Below are 18406 nucleotides of genomic sequence, written 5' to 3' on the forward strand. Positions count from 1 at the left end.
TTGTACACAGTATCATCAACATTGAGTGTTGACCTACTGTGATGGACTATATTCTTCTCACCAATGCAATGGTACAGAAGAGTTCCAGGGAACTCATGATAGAAGAGGATCTCCAAATCCAAAAAAAAAAAAAAAAAAAAGAACTGTGGAGTATAGATGCTGATTGAACCATACTATTTCTTTTGTTTTGGGTGCTGTTGTTTTTTTTTTCTATTTTGAGGTTATGCATCACTGCTCTGATTTTTTCTCTTGTAACAGGATTAATGCAGAAATAGGATTAATGTTATTATGTGTATATATATATATATGGATATATGGATATGGATATATAGATATATAGATATAACCTATATCAGATTACCTGCTGTCTAGGGGAGGGGGGAGGGAGGGAGAAAAATCTGAAATTGTAAAGCTTGTATAAACAAAGGTTGAGAACTATCTTTACATGTAACGGAAAAAAAATAAAATACCTTATATGTAAAAAAACAAACAAAAACAAACAAACATGACTTATCACTAATGCCTCTAGGATGAAATAAAAACTCCTCAGACTTGTATTTATTATCCTCTACATTATTCCTATTCCCATAATCTCTTTTTTTTAAACTGGACTATATCCTCTTTCCTGAGTTCAAAAACCTATTCTAACCTCCATGTATTCACACATTTCCCATCTCCATATCAGCCTAAGTACCAGAATATAATCCCTCCTTTCTCCACTTATAAGAATTTCCCCTTCATTTAGGACACTAACTCCTTTATGTATCAAAATCTGTTTTCTTTCTCATCAAACACTTACAAAGTATACATTTGAATATCTTTTATTGTCCTCATCACTCCCTACTTGAAGATAAACTGCTCGTTGTAGAGTATATATTTTTCTCTATTACAATGTAAGTTCCTAGAAGGTAAGGACTTACTGCTTTTGTTTAAACTTTGCTAATATCAAGGTGTGCTCTTTTTTTTTTCAGCTCAAAGTCAATGTTCCAAAAATGGTTTATTAATACAACCTTGGGAATAGGATCTTCCTAACTTAATAGGTACTATGACTTCCCAAGATTATTATTTTTTTAATTTTCAAGAAAAGCTCAATTCTAAAAATAATTAGTCCATATCAACTGATACATTTTTCTACCATATACATTTTAAGTACATTTTAGTACAAATAGGAGTATATATTAAAAATAAAGAAGAGGGGGCAGCTAGGTGGTGCAGTGGATAAAGCACCAGCCCTGGATTCAGGAGGAACTGAGTTCAAATCCGGTCTCAGACACTTGACACTTACTAGCTGTGTGACCCTGGGCAAGTCACTTAACCCCAATTGCCCCACCAAAAAAAAATAAAATTTTAAAATAAAGAATAACTTTTTTTACCTCTTTAAAAAATGCTAATTTAAAAATACCTGAAAAACAGACAAACCCACAGACCTTACAGTAAATGCACTCTCCAATGACACATGATCATCTTGGAATGAAACTTGGCAATATCTCATATCTTTCACAGATGCTGGTACTTGTACATCAGGTAGCAAACCCTGCAGCAAGTGTTCCTTATTAATCTCAGGTGTCCAATTAACCTAGGAGAGAAAAATGCACATGTGTAGGGGTTATGTGGAAAGACAGGCACATATGTACACACAAACCATTAGAAACTGTTTTCTTCTTGGAAATATTATAGCTTAAGCATAATTCACAGGAAGGAAACTGACATGTAGTATAATGTTAATAACTGAACATTCAGACATAAACCTATTAAACCATGAGTCAAGATTCACAGGAAATTCTTTTGCTCTTTGAATAAGTTATGTCTCACATGGTATTGTGCATATATTAAATACTTATCAAATGTTTGCTGTACTGAAAAGCAATTCTAACAATGTCACTCTGAACAAGCTAAAAAAGATCTTATAAGGGATATTTTCCTTCTCTGTAATATAGGAATTATAATGTTTACATGTTGCAAGGCTACAAAATGATAATTCATTTAAAGTATTGAGTAGCACAGAATTGAAGACAGAGTAGATGCCTGGTGACAGGGTAAGGGCTACACTAATGGGAGAACTTGAATATAATAGAATATTAATACAGTACTACAAGAAACAATGAATATGAAAGAATGAGGAAAAATATAAAGTCTGAAATGAACTGATGCAAAGTGAAATAAGCAGAACTAGGAAAATTATATACATTACTATAATGTAAATAGAAAAATTTACAAGTCCAAAAATGATTATGAAATTATGACCAAACCTAGCCTAAAGAGATAAAAAATTGTAAATAAGAGATGAAAAAACCCTCACTTCTTTCACTTATTTATGTATTGATTTGTTTATTTTTAATTCCTCACTTCTTTGCAGAGGAGGGGGACTATGGTTAGAAACACTGCATATATTGACAAAATCACTTGATGTGTTGGTTTTTTCTCCTTTAAAAAGAATTCACGGTTAAAAGGGTTGTAAGATGGGAGAGGGAAAATGAAATTAAAAATAAAATGAAATGAAGGTGATGTAAAAACAAAAAATATATATATTTTGTAAAATGGAAAATACAAAGTACTCATTAACAGATTAGGAATGGCAGTGACCAGCAAGCACTAAACTATTCTCCGGAAAATGACTTTGTATTTTCTTCATTATTACTGTTCTATAAATTCTCATCAAATGCCAATGTAATCAATGAAACATCTCTTGGGATGCCTCTTTCTAATCTGTATTCATCACAGTATGTCTACATCCTTCGTGTAACATGGCTAAAGAGATACCATAAAAAAGAGAGAAATCTGACTAAATGACCATTTAATAAGAAATATATTTTGTGTTCAGAAAATTGGACTCACTGAGGTATGCTCATATGGAAAAATAAATCCAAGATAATAGGATTAGAAAAACTTAGATTACATTAGTCAAAAATGAGTTTCTTTTGTAGCTAAAATAAATTTAAAATATGTTGGGACTACAAAGGTAGACCTGCCCTAAATATTTAGAAAAAGGGTAGCATGAAATTGATCTCTATAACTTTACATTACTTAGAAAAATGGAGGCATCATACAAATAATCACCAAGAATATATTTCAAATTATCAAATTTCTTGAAGACACTTCTTGTTTTTTGTTTTTGTTTTTGTTTTTTTTTTAGTGAGGCAATTGGGGTTAAGTGACTTGCCCAGGGTCACACAGCTAGTAGGTGTTAAGTGTCTGAGGCCGGATTTGAACTCAGGTCCTCCTAACTCCAGGGCCGGTGCTCTATACATTACGCCACCTAGCTGCCCCGAAGACACTTCTTATAAACCATTTATCAGCCCCCCTTTTTCCAATTTCTTACAAGTCAGAGGTCTAAAATATAAAAAACTCAACCAACTACTCATCTATGGTAATATAGTTACCTGGGAATTTACTATAACAACAATTCTCTTGCTTTTCTTCTCTGGGTTTATTTTGAGTCTGTATCTCCTGATTCAGCCAAGGTTCTAAGCATAGTGGACAAACCCAGACCTCAGACACCACTGCTGATTAGCATGGAAGCTTTGACCCTTAGCATCAATGTTCCCTCTTCACTCACACGGCACCCCACCACCCCCAACCAATGCAGGAACATTTGTACTTGGTACCAATTTTGTTCCAAATTAGAAAGTATATTACTGGTTGTAAAAAGACTATACTGTTTATAATAAAATAACTTTTTTGGGAGAACTTTATCCTGAGACTTACCTTAATTTTCTCAGCTAAAGCAGATGTTATAATAATTTCTCTTTCTCCTTCATCATACATTTGAAAGATGAGGTTATGCATGACATCTCCAGCTATCCAGTTAATCTCATCCTGGTGTTTGATCTGAATGGCCTTCTGTCCTTCTACACTGAATATCTGCAGTTTTGCAACATGGCTACTGGGAAGCAATCTAATAGTCTTCTCTACTGCTGGCACATCTTTACAACTCTAGTAGGAAAAAAAATAATTGAAACACAAAATTAAGAGATGATTATTCTATGAAAGAATGTTTCCTGCTAACTTTTATAATCTTTCATTATTTTATACAATATCACCTTATAATAATGCCAAAAGGAAATCTTTTCAAAACTGATATCAGAATCCTTTATACTTTATTAAAAATAGTTGAGATGGGGCAGCTAAGTGGTGCAGTGGATAAAGCACTGGCCCTGGATTCAGGAGGACCTGAGTTCAAATCCAACTTCAGACACTTGACACTTACTAGCTGTGTGACCTTGGGCAAGTCACTTAACACTCACTGTGCTGTAAAAAAAAAATAATAATAAAAAAAAAATAGTTGAGTGGTACCACATATGTATTTCTGATAAGCATAATTAAGATCCTACTTTCAACCAGGAAGATAATGTAAACAATGATTACAATGATTTAAGTGGAAAGAAAAGTAATGATGCAACTGACACATAACATGGGAAAATTATAACAACTAAAAGAAAAAACATGAGAAGGTTCTTCCTTTTTCTTCTGGCAGAGGTAGAGGACTGTGGGTATGGAACACTAATTTTGATATGTTGCTTGCTTTTGAGTGATGAAAAAACAAAGTATTAATAATAACTCATTTGAAAAGACTACTTCCTTATCAACATTATAAATTGTGTGTATAGCATTTTATAATTCCTTTTTATTACTTTGAAATTTCTTTTTGTTTTACATTTTGAATTTAACCAACACCAAAAACTAACATTTCCATATACAAAGCAGAACAGAAAAAGAGCACTGGATAGATAGGTATACACACATATATACATATAATGAAACCTATACTATGTATAACTTGTTTTTTTTTTTAATCTATAATAGGGGCAGCTAGGTGGCGCAGTGGATAAAGCACTTGCCCTGGATTCAGAAAGACCAGAGTTCAAATCCAGCCTCAGACACTTGACACTTACTAGCTGTGTGACCTTGAGTAAGTCAAGTAACCCTCATTGCCCCACCCCAACCCAAAAATCTATAATAAATTCAACATGTAATTTTCAAATCTATCCTGCTTATCTGTGCTTCCTTCAGTTCCCTTCTGTGTATTTTTTAAAATGGTTCACTATCTTTCGTTTTTGTTTTACATTTCAAAGCATTCATTTAACTGTACAAACTTCTCTTCTAAAAAATCCCTTCAATACCTCCAAATGCCACCCCAAAGAACTCTAAACTTATCAACTGAACTTTTCTGAGATTTTCAACTCTGTCCCAACCTCACAGTTCATTATTCTCCCTAGAGCACAAGTTCTTAACCTGGGGCCGATAAATTTATTATATTTTTTTTTTGCAGGGCAATGAAGGTTAATTGACTTGCCCAGGGTCACACAGCTAGTAAGTGTCAAGTGTCTAAGGCCAGATTTTAACTCAGGTCCTCCTGAATCTAGGGCCAGTGCTTTATGCACTGTGCTATCTAGCTGCCCCCAACGAATTTATTTTTAATAATATTTTAATAAGTATTTCAATATAATTCATTTTCTTTTTAACTTATACATTCAATTTTTTAAATTTAAAATGTGATTCTGAGAAAGTGTCTATAAGCTTCCCTTGACTGCCCAGCGGATACAGAATAAAAAAAGGTTAAGAATCCTGCCCTAAAGGAATCCAATACTCCAGGTAAAATGATCTAAATAAACTCTTGATCACTATTCCTACCTCAGTAATTTTGTTTATAAAATTCCATTCCAGCTCCAATTTCCACTCCTCTTTTCAGTTTGTCCAAATCTATCTATAACAGTATTATACCACTAGAACCAAAACAGAGCTTTGTCAATAAATCAAGACTAATCATTACCAAAAAAAAATTATCTAATTAGTGAAAAGATTGGATATTTAATAATAGATAACATATGATTTTAACCCCACCCCCAATTATTCCTTGTTGCTATAACAGTATCATACCACTAGAACCAGAATAGAGCTTTGTCAGTAAAGACTAATCACTACCAAAAAAATTATCTAAATTAGTGAAAAAATTGGATATTTAATAATAGATAACATATGATTTCTTACCCCCCCCCAATTATTCCTTGTTGGGGGAGTATGGGAACAATATTCACAGGATCATAGACTTAGATAATGGAATGGGATCTTAAAAAATACTTGGTGCAAGCCCCTCAATAAGTGAGATAATCAAGGTCCAGAGAAACTAAAAGATATGCCCAAGTAGTAGGAGTAAGAAAAATGAATGACAAACAGGATTAGAAAACAGGCTCTTAATCTTAGTCCAACTGATGGGAAACAGTACAAAATGCTGAATTTGAATTCTTTCTTGAAACCCAAGAAGATATGAGTTCAAACCAACTTCTGGCACTTTCTATACCTGCATGACTGAGCAAGTAACTTAATGAGCTAAAGAAACATTTTCCTGATCTTTAAAAAAGGAATAATCATTCTTAAGGAAACTGAGAGGAAACTAAGTCAAAGGTTAAGTAATGCCTAAAATGAGGTTAAGTAATGCCTAAGATGACAGAGCTAGTAAGTGATTGAAGTAAATTTAAACTAAGGTGTTTCAGAGAACTGAAGAGAGAAAAGACAATAAAGTCTGTTTTGAAAATATTGAGATTTGAGTTGTATATTGCCTCAAATATTGAGATTTGAGTTGTATATGGGACAGTCTGAAATGACTCAAAGTCTTGAAGTCACCTCCACAGAAATGAGACCTATGGAAGCTAATGTCAACAAGAAAAATACTATAGGAAGAGAAGAGGACCCCACTGAGGCAGTGTGACATGAATGAAAATCTAGTATAGGAAGAGAATCAAGTAAAAGAAAATGGATACTCCCAGAGGAAACAGCATTCACAAGAGAAGGTGGTCAACAATGTCAAATGCTAGAGAGGTTGAAAAGTATGAGAACTAAAAAGGGCCATTAGATTTGTCAAATTAAAAGATCACTGGTAATTTTAGAGGAGGCAGTTTCAGTAGAATGAGGTCAGAAGCCTGTGTAACAACAGTTTAGAAGAGGTTAGAGGAGAAGATGAGGAGTCATTTATTATAGATAGGAGTTTAGCTCTGATGGGTAGAGATAAAAGATGACAGCTATCAGCAATAGTAAGATTGGACCTATTTTTCAGTAGTGTCCAATTCTTTTTGACTCTATTTAGGGTTTTCTTGGCAAAGATACAGAAGCGGTTTGCCATTTCCTTCTCCAGCTCATTTTACAAATGAGCAAACTGAAGCAAACAGGGTTGAGTGACGTACCCAGGTCACAAAAATTAAGTGTCTGATGGCAGATTTGAACTTAGGAAGATGAGTCTTGCAGACTCCAGGCCTTGAGTTCTATCCACTGCACTACAAGCTGTTTAACAGTAAGATCTTGTGAGGTTTTTTTTAAGGTTGAAAAAGACTTCAGGATGTTTATAGCCATTAGGGATCAAGGGTACATGTAAAGGGTATAGCTTTTTTGAAGATAAATACTATCCATATTCATTAGAGATTAGAATAAGAGAGGAAACACTGGGGAAGTGGTATCAGGGGGATGAGGAGGGAGAAGTTGAGAGCTAACATCAAATAGCTTTAATTTTTTCAATAAAATATGAAGCAAGCAAGGTCCTCAACTGAGAGGGTTGGGGGAGGATGTGCTGGTTAAACAGAAAGAAAAATATTTAGAATAGTGTGGTAAAAATTATTTGGGGTAAAGATTAATATTCCTGTTTTTAGCTAACTCATTTGGAAGGGACCACACCTGGCCCACCCTGAGATTACTAAAGCAGCTTTTTTTTTTTTTAAGTGAGGCAATTGGGGTTAAGTGACTTGCCCAGGGTCACACAGCTAGTAAGTGTTAAGTGTCTGAGGCCGGATTTGAACTCAGGTACTCCTGACTCCAGGGCCGGTTCTCTAGCCACTGCGCCATCTAGCTGCCCCTTAAAGCAGCTTTTTGAAGGACCTCCCCTTTGGGGGAGGGGACATTGAACTCTCCTGGAAAGGAGGCGGGCTACTTCCAGGATGCAAGCTGGCTTCTTTCTTTCTGCTCGGACCCTTGAGGTGGCGGCATGCTGGTTCTCAGTCTGGCGGGCTATTCAGGCTTGGGTGAGTTAAAGATGGAAAACCCTAAATTCCTTTTAACTAGCTTAACTGGAAAGTGGTCTAGGATTGCATAGCCTAAGGTTAGAGTTAAGAATATCTGTATTTCTATTTTCCTATTTCCTTATCTTTGATTTTTATTAGTTTCACCTGTTATTTAATTAATTCCCAAGTAATAACATCTGATCCTTTTGTGATCTGGAGCTTAGAGGCTCTTTTCTTATTGACCTGGGAGAAATATCTAAAAAGGGGCTGTCCAGAGGGGAGGGTTAAACCTTAAAGGTCCCTCATATTTCCGGGAACCCAATATTAAGGCGAGTCACCCAAATAACGCTCAGTATATCAAATTTTGGCCCTCACAATAGAAACAACATTTGGGGAAGAGTAAATTATATTTTAATATCAGTAAGAATAGACCATATTCATATTCAACTCCCTCACAAATGCTAACCTGGACATAACTCAAGACATTTTTATCATAGGGATTTAAGTTTTACATAGGAACTGCTTTTTGAGAAACTGCTAATAAACATTTATGTATCTATAAAAAGCTGCAGAAATCTGATACATAAATAGATTAAATATAGTAAAAGAAATATATTGGACTACGAAAATCTTAATGGTAGGGAAATGTAAAATGACAATTTCAATACTTTATTTGAGGGGAGCGGGGCTTCACTGGTGTTTTCTTTTGCAGCATGGCTAATATGGAAATATGAAAGCACATGTATAATCTATATCAAATTGCTTGCTTTCTCAAGGAGGGGGAGAAGATGGTGGAAGAGAATTTGGAAATCAAAAATTTTTTAAATGAATGTTTTAAATTGTTTTTACTTCTAACTGAAAAAAATAAAAGAGGGGGAAGAAAGTTTTTAAAAGATCTGATTGCCCCCTTTGACCCAGCAATAGCACTCTTGGGTCTTTTTCCCAAAGAGATCATAAAAAAGTGAAAAGGACCCACATGTACAAAAATATTTATAGCTGCTCTTTTTGTGGTGGCAAGAAATTGGAAATTGAGGGGATGTCCATCAATTGGGGAATCGCTGAACAAGTTACGGTATATGAATGCAATGGAATACTATTGTGCTGTAAGAAACGATGAGCAGGTGGAGTTCAGAGAAACCTAGAAGGACTTGCATGAACTGTTGATAAGTGAGATGAGTAGAACCAGAAGAACATTATATACAGTATCATCAACATTATGTGTTGATCAACTGTGATAGACTAGATTCTTCTCACCAATCCAATGGAACAAGAAAGTTCCAAAGGACTCATGATGGAAAAGCCTCTCCAAATCCAAGAAAAAAAAAAAAAGAACTGTGGAATATGGATGCTGAGTGGACTATATTATTTCTTTTGTTTTTGGTGCTGTTGGTTTTCTGATTTGAGGTTTTTCCTTTGTGCTCTGATCTTTCTCATATAACACGACTAATGCAGAAATATGTTTAATGTTATTATGTATATATAACCTATATCAGATTGCCTGCTGTCTAGGGGAAGGGGGAGGGAGGGGACGGAAGGAGAATAATTTGAAATTGGAAATGTTATATAAACAAATGTTGAAAATTATTTCTACATGTAACTGGAAAATAATAAAATAATTTTATTTTTTAAAAAATAAAGAGGTTATCTAAAAAAAAAGGTCTGATTGAAAATTTATCAACATTTATACTCAATAGTGAATCTAAATGGCTACAGTAGGGCTTAAATGATCAATACTGAGACAGTGAAATTCTCTAGATCACCAACTTACTTAGTCTCACCTGAAAACAGGAAATCAAAGGCAGAGAAATGGATATATGAGGAAATCAGACCTATGTTTTCTCAAAATGGATCAAATTATAATAGCTACTCTTATTTTAGTACAACAGTTCCTTTCTAGAGAAAAGCACACAAATAAGATATATATTAACATGTCTGACTTTTTTATATGACAAGATACAAATCCACATCAGTGCTTCATGAACTTAGAAGCACATTGGTCGGTCTATTTTATTAAGTGGAAAAAAATCTTTTATGGGGTTTATACATTTGTAAGATTAATATATGATTGTATATATTATATGCTACAAAAATATGTAAACCTTTTAATATCAATAATAACAACTTACTGGTATTTCAATCCTTGCTTTAAGAATGTGGTCTTTCTTTATATTCTGTACATGAAATGGAGGTCCAGTTAAAATACTAGTTCCAGCATTACTACAATCTACACTGTAGACAGGAAGGTTTGGAGCACCTAAAAACTATATGGGATATACAAATTAATTTAAGAATAAAAAAAAAAAAGAAAAACAGTCCAATATAGCTTATCTATAAAACACATGTATATTTACTTCTAAAATTGGAAAAATTAACTCTAAAATGTTGTTTAAACCCATTTCTAAATGAAAGCAATTTTTAACATACTCAAATAAAATAAAAAATTTTCAAAATGGAAATTATACCTTCACTAATTTTACAATTCTCTTTCCTTTTTCTCCTGTATCTATCTCTTCTTTTCCCTACCCTCAATCTTTATAGTGGAGAAATTGCCATGAAATTGTCAGAAGCACAAAAATATTATTTTCCACAAATATGCACTTCCTTGAAAGAACTATGCAGAACTGGTAAGAGTTTAAACAGACTTCTTATACATTTTATGAACACTAAATCTAAAGACATGTTCATGCTGGGACCATATCTTGTATTTTCATTCAAAATCTAGTACTCTTCCCACAGTCTATAAAAATAACTGAAGATCCAGACATATAGCTAAGTATCATGTCACTGTGTGAAACATCACCAATTTTATAAAATATATGATCTTCTATGTCTAGAAATAGAAAATTAAAGACAAAAACCCATGTTTAACTTACCTTACAATGAACAATCAATTTGGGTTGTGCTGTGATATTTCCTGATTCATCTAAAACTTCTACCTGAAATGGGAAAGCTGTTCCATTTTCAATGACGAGAAAATCAGAATCTGGTTTCACTTTCAACTGATGAGGAGGCCCTATAAGAAAAACAGAATCAAGTTACAACTTCAAATATGGAACTATTACTTCATGTATTAAAAGTACCCATTATCATAAGATTAAAAAACATGTATTTCAGGGATGTCCCCCCCAAAAAAAGATTATATCTGATCGTTTCTACCCAAATGACAAATGCCATATATTGTATATATAGTCCATGCATTAACATATATAATTTATACGGTTAAATTTGTACTTCTCCGTAATTTTATTTTTCCTCTATAATTCTTTAACAATATGACAGGAAATGGGGATTATAAAGTGACTGATTTAGTATAAGAAATACTTATGTAAAGAAACTACCTGTGCTAAAGCAAATTGTAATCTTTGAGTTACCTAGAACACTATGAGGTTAAATGCCTTCCTTACCCAGACTCACAGAGCCAAGATGTGTCAAAAGTATAACTTGAGTGGCAACTAGGTGGCGCAGTGGATAAAGCACTGGCCCTGGATTCAGGAGTAACTGAGTTCAAAGATGGCCTCAGACACTTGACACTTACTAGCTGTGTGACCCTGGGCAAATCACTTAACCCCCATTGCCCCAAGGGAAAAAAAAAAAGTATAATTTGAACCTAGATCAAGACCATCCTCTAAGATTGGCACTCTATCTTTGGTAATAAGCTATGTTCAAAGAAATAATGTATTAACTTATTCCAGAAATCATGCAAATTCAAAACCTCAAAACAAGACCAAAACTGCCAAGTAATAATGAGCAACCACAGGACTGAATGGAAAAACTTACATTACAAAAAAAGAAAAAGAAAAAAAAGAGTGCCACTTTAGTTACTTTACTTACTTTAGTTTTTCTCTAAAAACATAAAAATTTTTCCAAAAGGAAAAATGTTAATAATTCCCTAGTTGTTATTTTACTTACCTGAGAAATAAAATTTACAAAAACTTAGCATTTTATATGTAAATATAGTGATATATAATTCTTTTTATCAAATACACCATAATTATATTTTTCTTTGGGGGGAGGGGGCGGGGCAATGAAGGTTAAGTGACTTGTCCAGGGTCACACAGCTGTGTGTGTGTGTGTGTGTGTGTGTGTGTGTGTGTGTGTGTGTGTGTAACTTTACAGCTGTTAAGTGTCAGCTGTCTGAGGCTGGATTTGAACTCAGGTCCTTCTGAATTCAGGGCCAGTACTTTATCCACTGCACACCTAGCTGCCCTCCATAATTATATTTTTCAAAAACATCACATTTAAATTCTTCTTTCAATACCCTAAGCATGAAAGTGATTAAGTAATTCTGAATTAATGTATGCCAAATGTCAATTTTTTTAGTTATCTTAAAACCAATGTACAATTTAGTATATTGACCAAAAGAAGAATAGTGTGAAGCCAAAACCCTGAAAAATTTGGTCAATATTTTCTTTATATTTTGTACAATTTTAGTTCAATATACTTTCTAATTTCTTCATGACTAATTTGTCAAATTATTTAGATGTATAAAAGACACCATATTATATAAGTAAAGATTGCCTTTTTTTCTTGAGACAGTATAATAGATCTAAGGGACCTCAGAAACCATCTAATCCAACTGTCATTTTAGCGATGACAGTAATGTGTGTGAGACAAGGAGGTTAAGTAGCTTTCCCAAGAACACAAAGACAGTAGGTGTAAAAAACAGGTGCTATGACTCAATAGTTAGGAATCTTTCCAAGGTTTAACAAGAAAGATCTCATATAAGATTCCGACTAGATAAGGCTCAAATATGAAACATTTACATTATAATAGCTTCAAAAGAGAAATTAGAAAACAGATGAGCCTCAAAATTTATGCTTGAAACAAGCTATTTTCCCATCACAGAATCTAAGAATCTAAAGGGATCTCAAAGGTCATATACTCTAACCTGTACCTATTCAAGAACACAGCCTTAGGCTAAAAATTTTCACTGTTAGCTACTGTTATCCTTCTCCTTCAAAGTTCATTAAAAAAATATATATACCAGGGGCAGCTAGGTGGCGCGGTGGACAGAGCACCAGCCCTGGAGTCAGGAGTACCTGAGTTCAAATCCAGCCTCAGAAACTTAACACTTACTAGCTGTGTGACCCTGGGCAAGTCACTTAACCCCAATTGCCTCACTAAAAAAAAAAAATGTATATATATATATATATATATATACCATCAATTCCCCTTACTCACAGTTCATTTCTACCAAAAATACATTCTTTCACATTATATTCATCTCCAGAAATTGATTGGGAATGGGAAGAAAACATAAACATTTTTTGATATTACTGTTTGACCTTACCAGAAAGAATGCTACTTAAAAGCTAAATGAGAGGCAGCTAGGTGGCGTAATGGACCAGCCCTCGATTCAGGAGGACCTGAGTTCAAATCCAACCTGACCCTGGGCAAGTCACTTAACCCTCACTGCCCCCCAAAAAACAAACAAACCAAAAAACAAACAAACCAACAAACAAAAAGTTAAATGTAAACATTTATAACCATACTACTAGAAATGTTTCTTAAAAGTAGTATTTACCAGGAAGTAATCTAATTTTCAAAATCTGAGATTCTTCTTTTAAACCTGGCAGAATGACCTTCAGACTAAAGTTCTGTTGAAAAAGAACATTTAATAAATTAAGCACTGAATTCACAAGGATTTGAGTATATTGTCTCCAAAAACAATTTGAATTATTTGATGTTTCAAAATAAGTCTCAGCAGAAAACTAATACAGTAATTTGATGTTTACTAAAATTGGTGTACCTTGATGTAAAACATGCAGAATAAAGGTGATTCAAATTATTTAAGAACCAAAATTAGCAATGAATATGTATCAGGTGAGGTAAGTCAAAAACACAAGTTAACTGGAACAAATCAAAGTATCACCTTTTGCTTGCTACTTGTTACCAACTTACATAATTTTTCTAATCAATTGATGAATAAAAAGCCTGGAAAACTTAGTGTGTGTGGCTTACATGTACAAAAATATTTATAGCAGCTCTCTTTGTGGTGGCAAAGAATTGGAAATTGAGGGGATGCCTATCAATTGGGGAATGGCTGAACAAGTTGCAGCATATGAATGTAATGGAATACTACTGGGCTGTAAGGAATGACAAGCACGCAGATTTCAGAGAAACCTGGAAGGACTTACATGAACTGATGCTGAGTGAGATGAGCAGAACCAGGAGAACATTGTACACAGTATCAACAACATTGTGTGTTGATCAACTGTGACAGACTTGACTCTTATCAGCAAAACAATGGTCCAAAGTCCAAAGGATTCATGATGGAAAATGCTCTCCAATTCCAGAAAAAAAGAACTATGGAATCTAGATGCAGATTGAACCATACTATTTCTAATTTTTTTTCTATTTTGAGGTTTTTGCTTTTTTCTCCTATCACAGCATGACTAATGCAGAAATATGTTTAATGTGATTGTATGTATATATATATGTATATGTATATATGTGTGTGTGTGTGTGTGTGTGTGTGTGTGTGTATATATATATATATATATATATATATATATATATATATATATATATATATATATATATATATATATAAAGTAAAAACCAGACTGCTTCCTGTCTTGGGGAGGGGAGAGAGGGAGAAAAATTTGAAACTAGTAATGTTATTTTAAAAAATGTTGAGGGCAGCCAGGTGGCACACAGTGGATAAAGCACTGGCCTTGAACTCAGGAGAACCTGAGTTCAAATTCAGCCTCAGACACTTGACACTTCCTAGCTGTGTGACCCTGGGCAAGTCACTTAACCCTCATTGCCTCACCAAAAAAATTTTTAAAACAACAAGGGGGCAGCTAGGTGGTGCAGTGGATAAAGCACCGGCCCTGGATTCAGGAGTACCTGAGTTCAAATCCCGCCTCAGACACTTGACACTTACTAGCTGTGTGACCCTGGGCAAGTCACTTAACCCCCACTGCCCCGCCAAAAACAACAACAACAACAACAACAACAACATGTTGAAAACTATGTCTACATGTAACTAACTGGAAAATAATAAAATACTTTTATGGGAAAAAAAAATAGGACTGTTAGCTCTATAATCCTTTCCCATAGTGCCCCTCTCATTTCTTTTTTTCTATCACATCTCATAAAGAGCCAAATTATGGAAGGAAAATGTGGAGACTGTGTAAATCATCACAGCTGGCTATTGCATCTACCAAATACATAGGATGGATAGAATTATACATCAGAAATTTTCTATATTTCATGAACTGACAGATGACAAATTCCCACACAATAAATAAAGACCACATTGTGAACTGAAAACTTCACTTTCTTAAAGGGAAAGGGGGAGGGAGAAAGAATTTAGAACACAGAGTTGTAAAAATGGATGTTAAAATTGTTTTTTATGTAATTGGAGAAAAACAAAATGCTAAATAAGTTTTTGAAAGAAAGAAAACTGGGGATATCTAGGTGGCAAAGTGGTTAAAGCACTGGCCCTAGATTCAGGAGTACCTGAGTTCAAATCCAGCCTCAGACACTTGACACTTACTAGCTGTGTGACCCTGGGCAAGTCACTTAACCCCCACTGCCCCACCCCCACCCCCCCAAAAAAAGAAACTTATATGGCAAATATGTAATCAAGGAGAAAAATTCGGACTCTGTTCCCCCTATCCCCACCCCAATAGTTTATTCAGGAATATGAAAACAACTCAATTTAAGAGTTGAAAAACTTATTTTGGAGAATAATCAGGGAGAAAGTTGTAAATAAGCTTGAGCTAAGAGAAATAAGGCTTAGGAAAAGCAGCTAAATTCACTATAATGAAGAAAACAATGAAGGGAATTTTCAATTCATCAATTCATTTCTTCTTTTTTCCTACTGTAATAATACTTATTCTAAACAATAACATATTTCCATAGTAAACAACTTGGACTCATTAGTCATGATGTTTTCTAATTTCCTAAGTGCTAAGAAACTGATGACATGAAACTAAAATCTTTTCAAGTATCAAACATTACAGCTATTTTTTAAGAAATATCCAAAAATCAATATTAGAGAAATAAGAATTTTACCCTCACATCATATTGCTTTGTCAATAAATGTTTAAAATATATAACACTAAGATACATGTCTTACCTTGCCTTGATAAGAGTTTACATGGCCCCTAGCAGTAACGCCTCTAATTACACAATTTGGTCCTTTGCTTATGTCTTCATATTGTAAGGACAAGCCACTGTTTAAAAAGAAAAAAAGTTATTTTTTATTCTCCTAACAATACGTGTCATATTATAGCTCAAAAAACCACATTCAATATTACCAATCACTGACCAATATCACTAGCCAGTGACAAAATTAACCATTTTTACAACAGGTCAATTAAATTGCATTCAACAGACTGTATCTGTATTCCATTCTATAAATTTTGATTAGCCATGATTAGTCTTAAAAGTCAACACATTTATAATGTGGCTTGTATGCCTTGTAAAAAACATAAAAGTTATAATGCAGAATCTTTGCATGTAAGCATGATTTTACAATATAAGTGGGAAAATATAAATGTTTAAAACTAACAAACAATACAAGGCAATAGGTAAGTCATCTAGATGTCGACTCAACAGAACAGGGAGCCTAGAAGGAATGGGCCCATTGAGACTGGAAGTGCAACAAAATGTAGAAAGATAGTGGGAATTCTAGGTTCCCTTCAGCAAAGGTGGGAAACAGGAGAGCACTGTCCATTCAGAAGGGGAAAGAGAGAGGTAAATATTGAGAAAAGGTTGGCAGTGAGGGAATATGAGTAGCCTGGCACGAGGGAGGGAAAGGACATCCTCATTTGGCACCAGCCCTACCTAAAACTATCTATATAACAGAGGAATGATGGTAGTTAAAGTAAAATACTGGGAACCAGAGGACAAAATGTTCTCTACCTAAACAAAAATGAATGGATAAAACTATCTTTACATGTAACTGGAAAATATCAAAATACTAATGCTAAAATTGAACACTTTTGTATTATTATTTGAAACAGTGTAAGAACAAAGTAAAGAATAAATATAATGAGGAAAGAAAATTTTCTTATACTACCTTGCTTCAAGAACTGGCTTAATATCAGTTACCAGTTGAGTAGTATGACCAAATTCATCCTGCAACTCCAGGGGAATATTGAATGGGACTCCAACACGAAATGGAGGATCCAGAAGGCCGACTGAAAATTTCTCTGGTTTACCCTCTTTCATGGAAAAACAATGAGTTGAAAATTAATTTTAATGACTATCTTCATTACTATTTAAAGTAGTAAAATAATTTTGACATGACAATTGATATGCAAAGTCATTTATAAAGTGTCATTAATCTTAAGAAAAACTGATAGCGTTTTTAACCAATAAGTAATTTAAGACACTAATTTTGCACATATACTGCTGAGAATAAAGAATAATTTTCCTAAAATCTGCAATGTTGAGCAATGCAGCTAAGCTATACTGTGCTAGTCAGATATCTGAAAGAACTATGGGAAATATTAAGGAATAAAGCTGTATTCAAATTTTCAAAGAAAGAAGTGCTTGTTTTTGTTTTTATTTAACTTGGAGAGAATAAACACCCACTAATGACTCCCAAATTACATGAAACACAGTTAGTCCTCAAGCATTCTCATGATTTTATTAGTAACACCATTTTCACTTTCATGCTGGCAAACATACATTCATGGCTATGTGTAATAGAAAAAAAAATGAGGTGCAATACCTACCTGAAAGTGTGTAGAGTGGCTGGTATTCTACTACCTAGCTTCTTAAACTGTGGCTCGCATAACTGAATATGACGGTCACAAAAAATTTGGCAACAGTAAAAGGTAATGTATACATATTTTATATAGCTGTATACCAGGTCACATAAAAATTTCTTAGAAAAAAAATAGGGATTCATAAAAATTTCTTGGGCGAAAAGGGGTCACGAGTAGAAAAAGTTTAAGAAGCCCTGTTCTACTACACCTTTCACTAGTCTTGTTTACCTTGCCATTATAAAGAGCTCCCTGTGCACTTATTGAATATTTCCACTGTTTGCCTTTAAAACTAAAGTTTTCTCCTGGAAAGACTTAAATGATGATGAATGAAGTAAGCAGAACCAGGAGAATGTTGTACACAGCAACAGCAACATTGTGTGATGATCAAATGTGACAGACTTGGCTCTTCTCAGCAGTGCAATGATACAAGACAATTCCAAAGAACTCATGATGGAAAATGTTCTTCACATCCAGAAAAAAGAACTGTGGATTCTGAATGCAGATTGAACCATACTGTTTCTACTTTTTTGCTTTTTTCTTTTTTGAGGTTTTCCCATTGTGTTCTGATTCTTCTTTCACAACATGACTAATGCAGAAATATGTTTAATGTGATTGTACATATATAACCTATATCAAATTGTTTTCTGTCTTGGGGAAGGGGAGGGAGAAAATTTTGGAACTAAAAATCTTATG

General features: G+C 34.0%; 1 protein-coding gene across 2 annotated transcripts in view; it reads right to left on the reverse strand.

Moving 5' to 3' along the window:
* The window catches only part of SMCHD1 (structural maintenance of chromosomes flexible hinge domain containing 1), a 175891-nt gene that overhangs the window by 95866 nt on the left and 61619 nt on the right, over positions 1–18406 (reverse strand). For both annotated transcript variants that reach the window (XM_043963441.1, XM_043963450.1), the window contains exons 20-26: positions 17020–17164; positions 16075–16171; positions 13510–13582; positions 10859–10998; positions 10112–10246; positions 3706–3933; positions 1428–1576 (exon numbers count right to left, since the gene is read on the reverse strand). In XM_043963441.1, coding sequence (XP_043819376.1) covers positions 1428–1576; positions 3706–3933; positions 10112–10246; positions 10859–10998; positions 13510–13582; positions 16075–16171; positions 17020–17164 — 967 coding nt within the window. The remainder of the gene's footprint in view (positions 1–1427; positions 1577–3705; positions 3934–10111; positions 10247–10858; positions 10999–13509; positions 13583–16074; positions 16172–17019; positions 17165–18406) is intronic.

Source organism: Dromiciops gliroides, chromosome 1 (genome assembly GCF_019393635.1).
Source record: "Dromiciops gliroides isolate mDroGli1 chromosome 1, mDroGli1.pri, whole genome shotgun sequence".
Classification (NCBI taxonomy): Eukaryota; Metazoa; Chordata; class Mammalia; order Microbiotheria; family Microbiotheriidae; genus Dromiciops; species Dromiciops gliroides.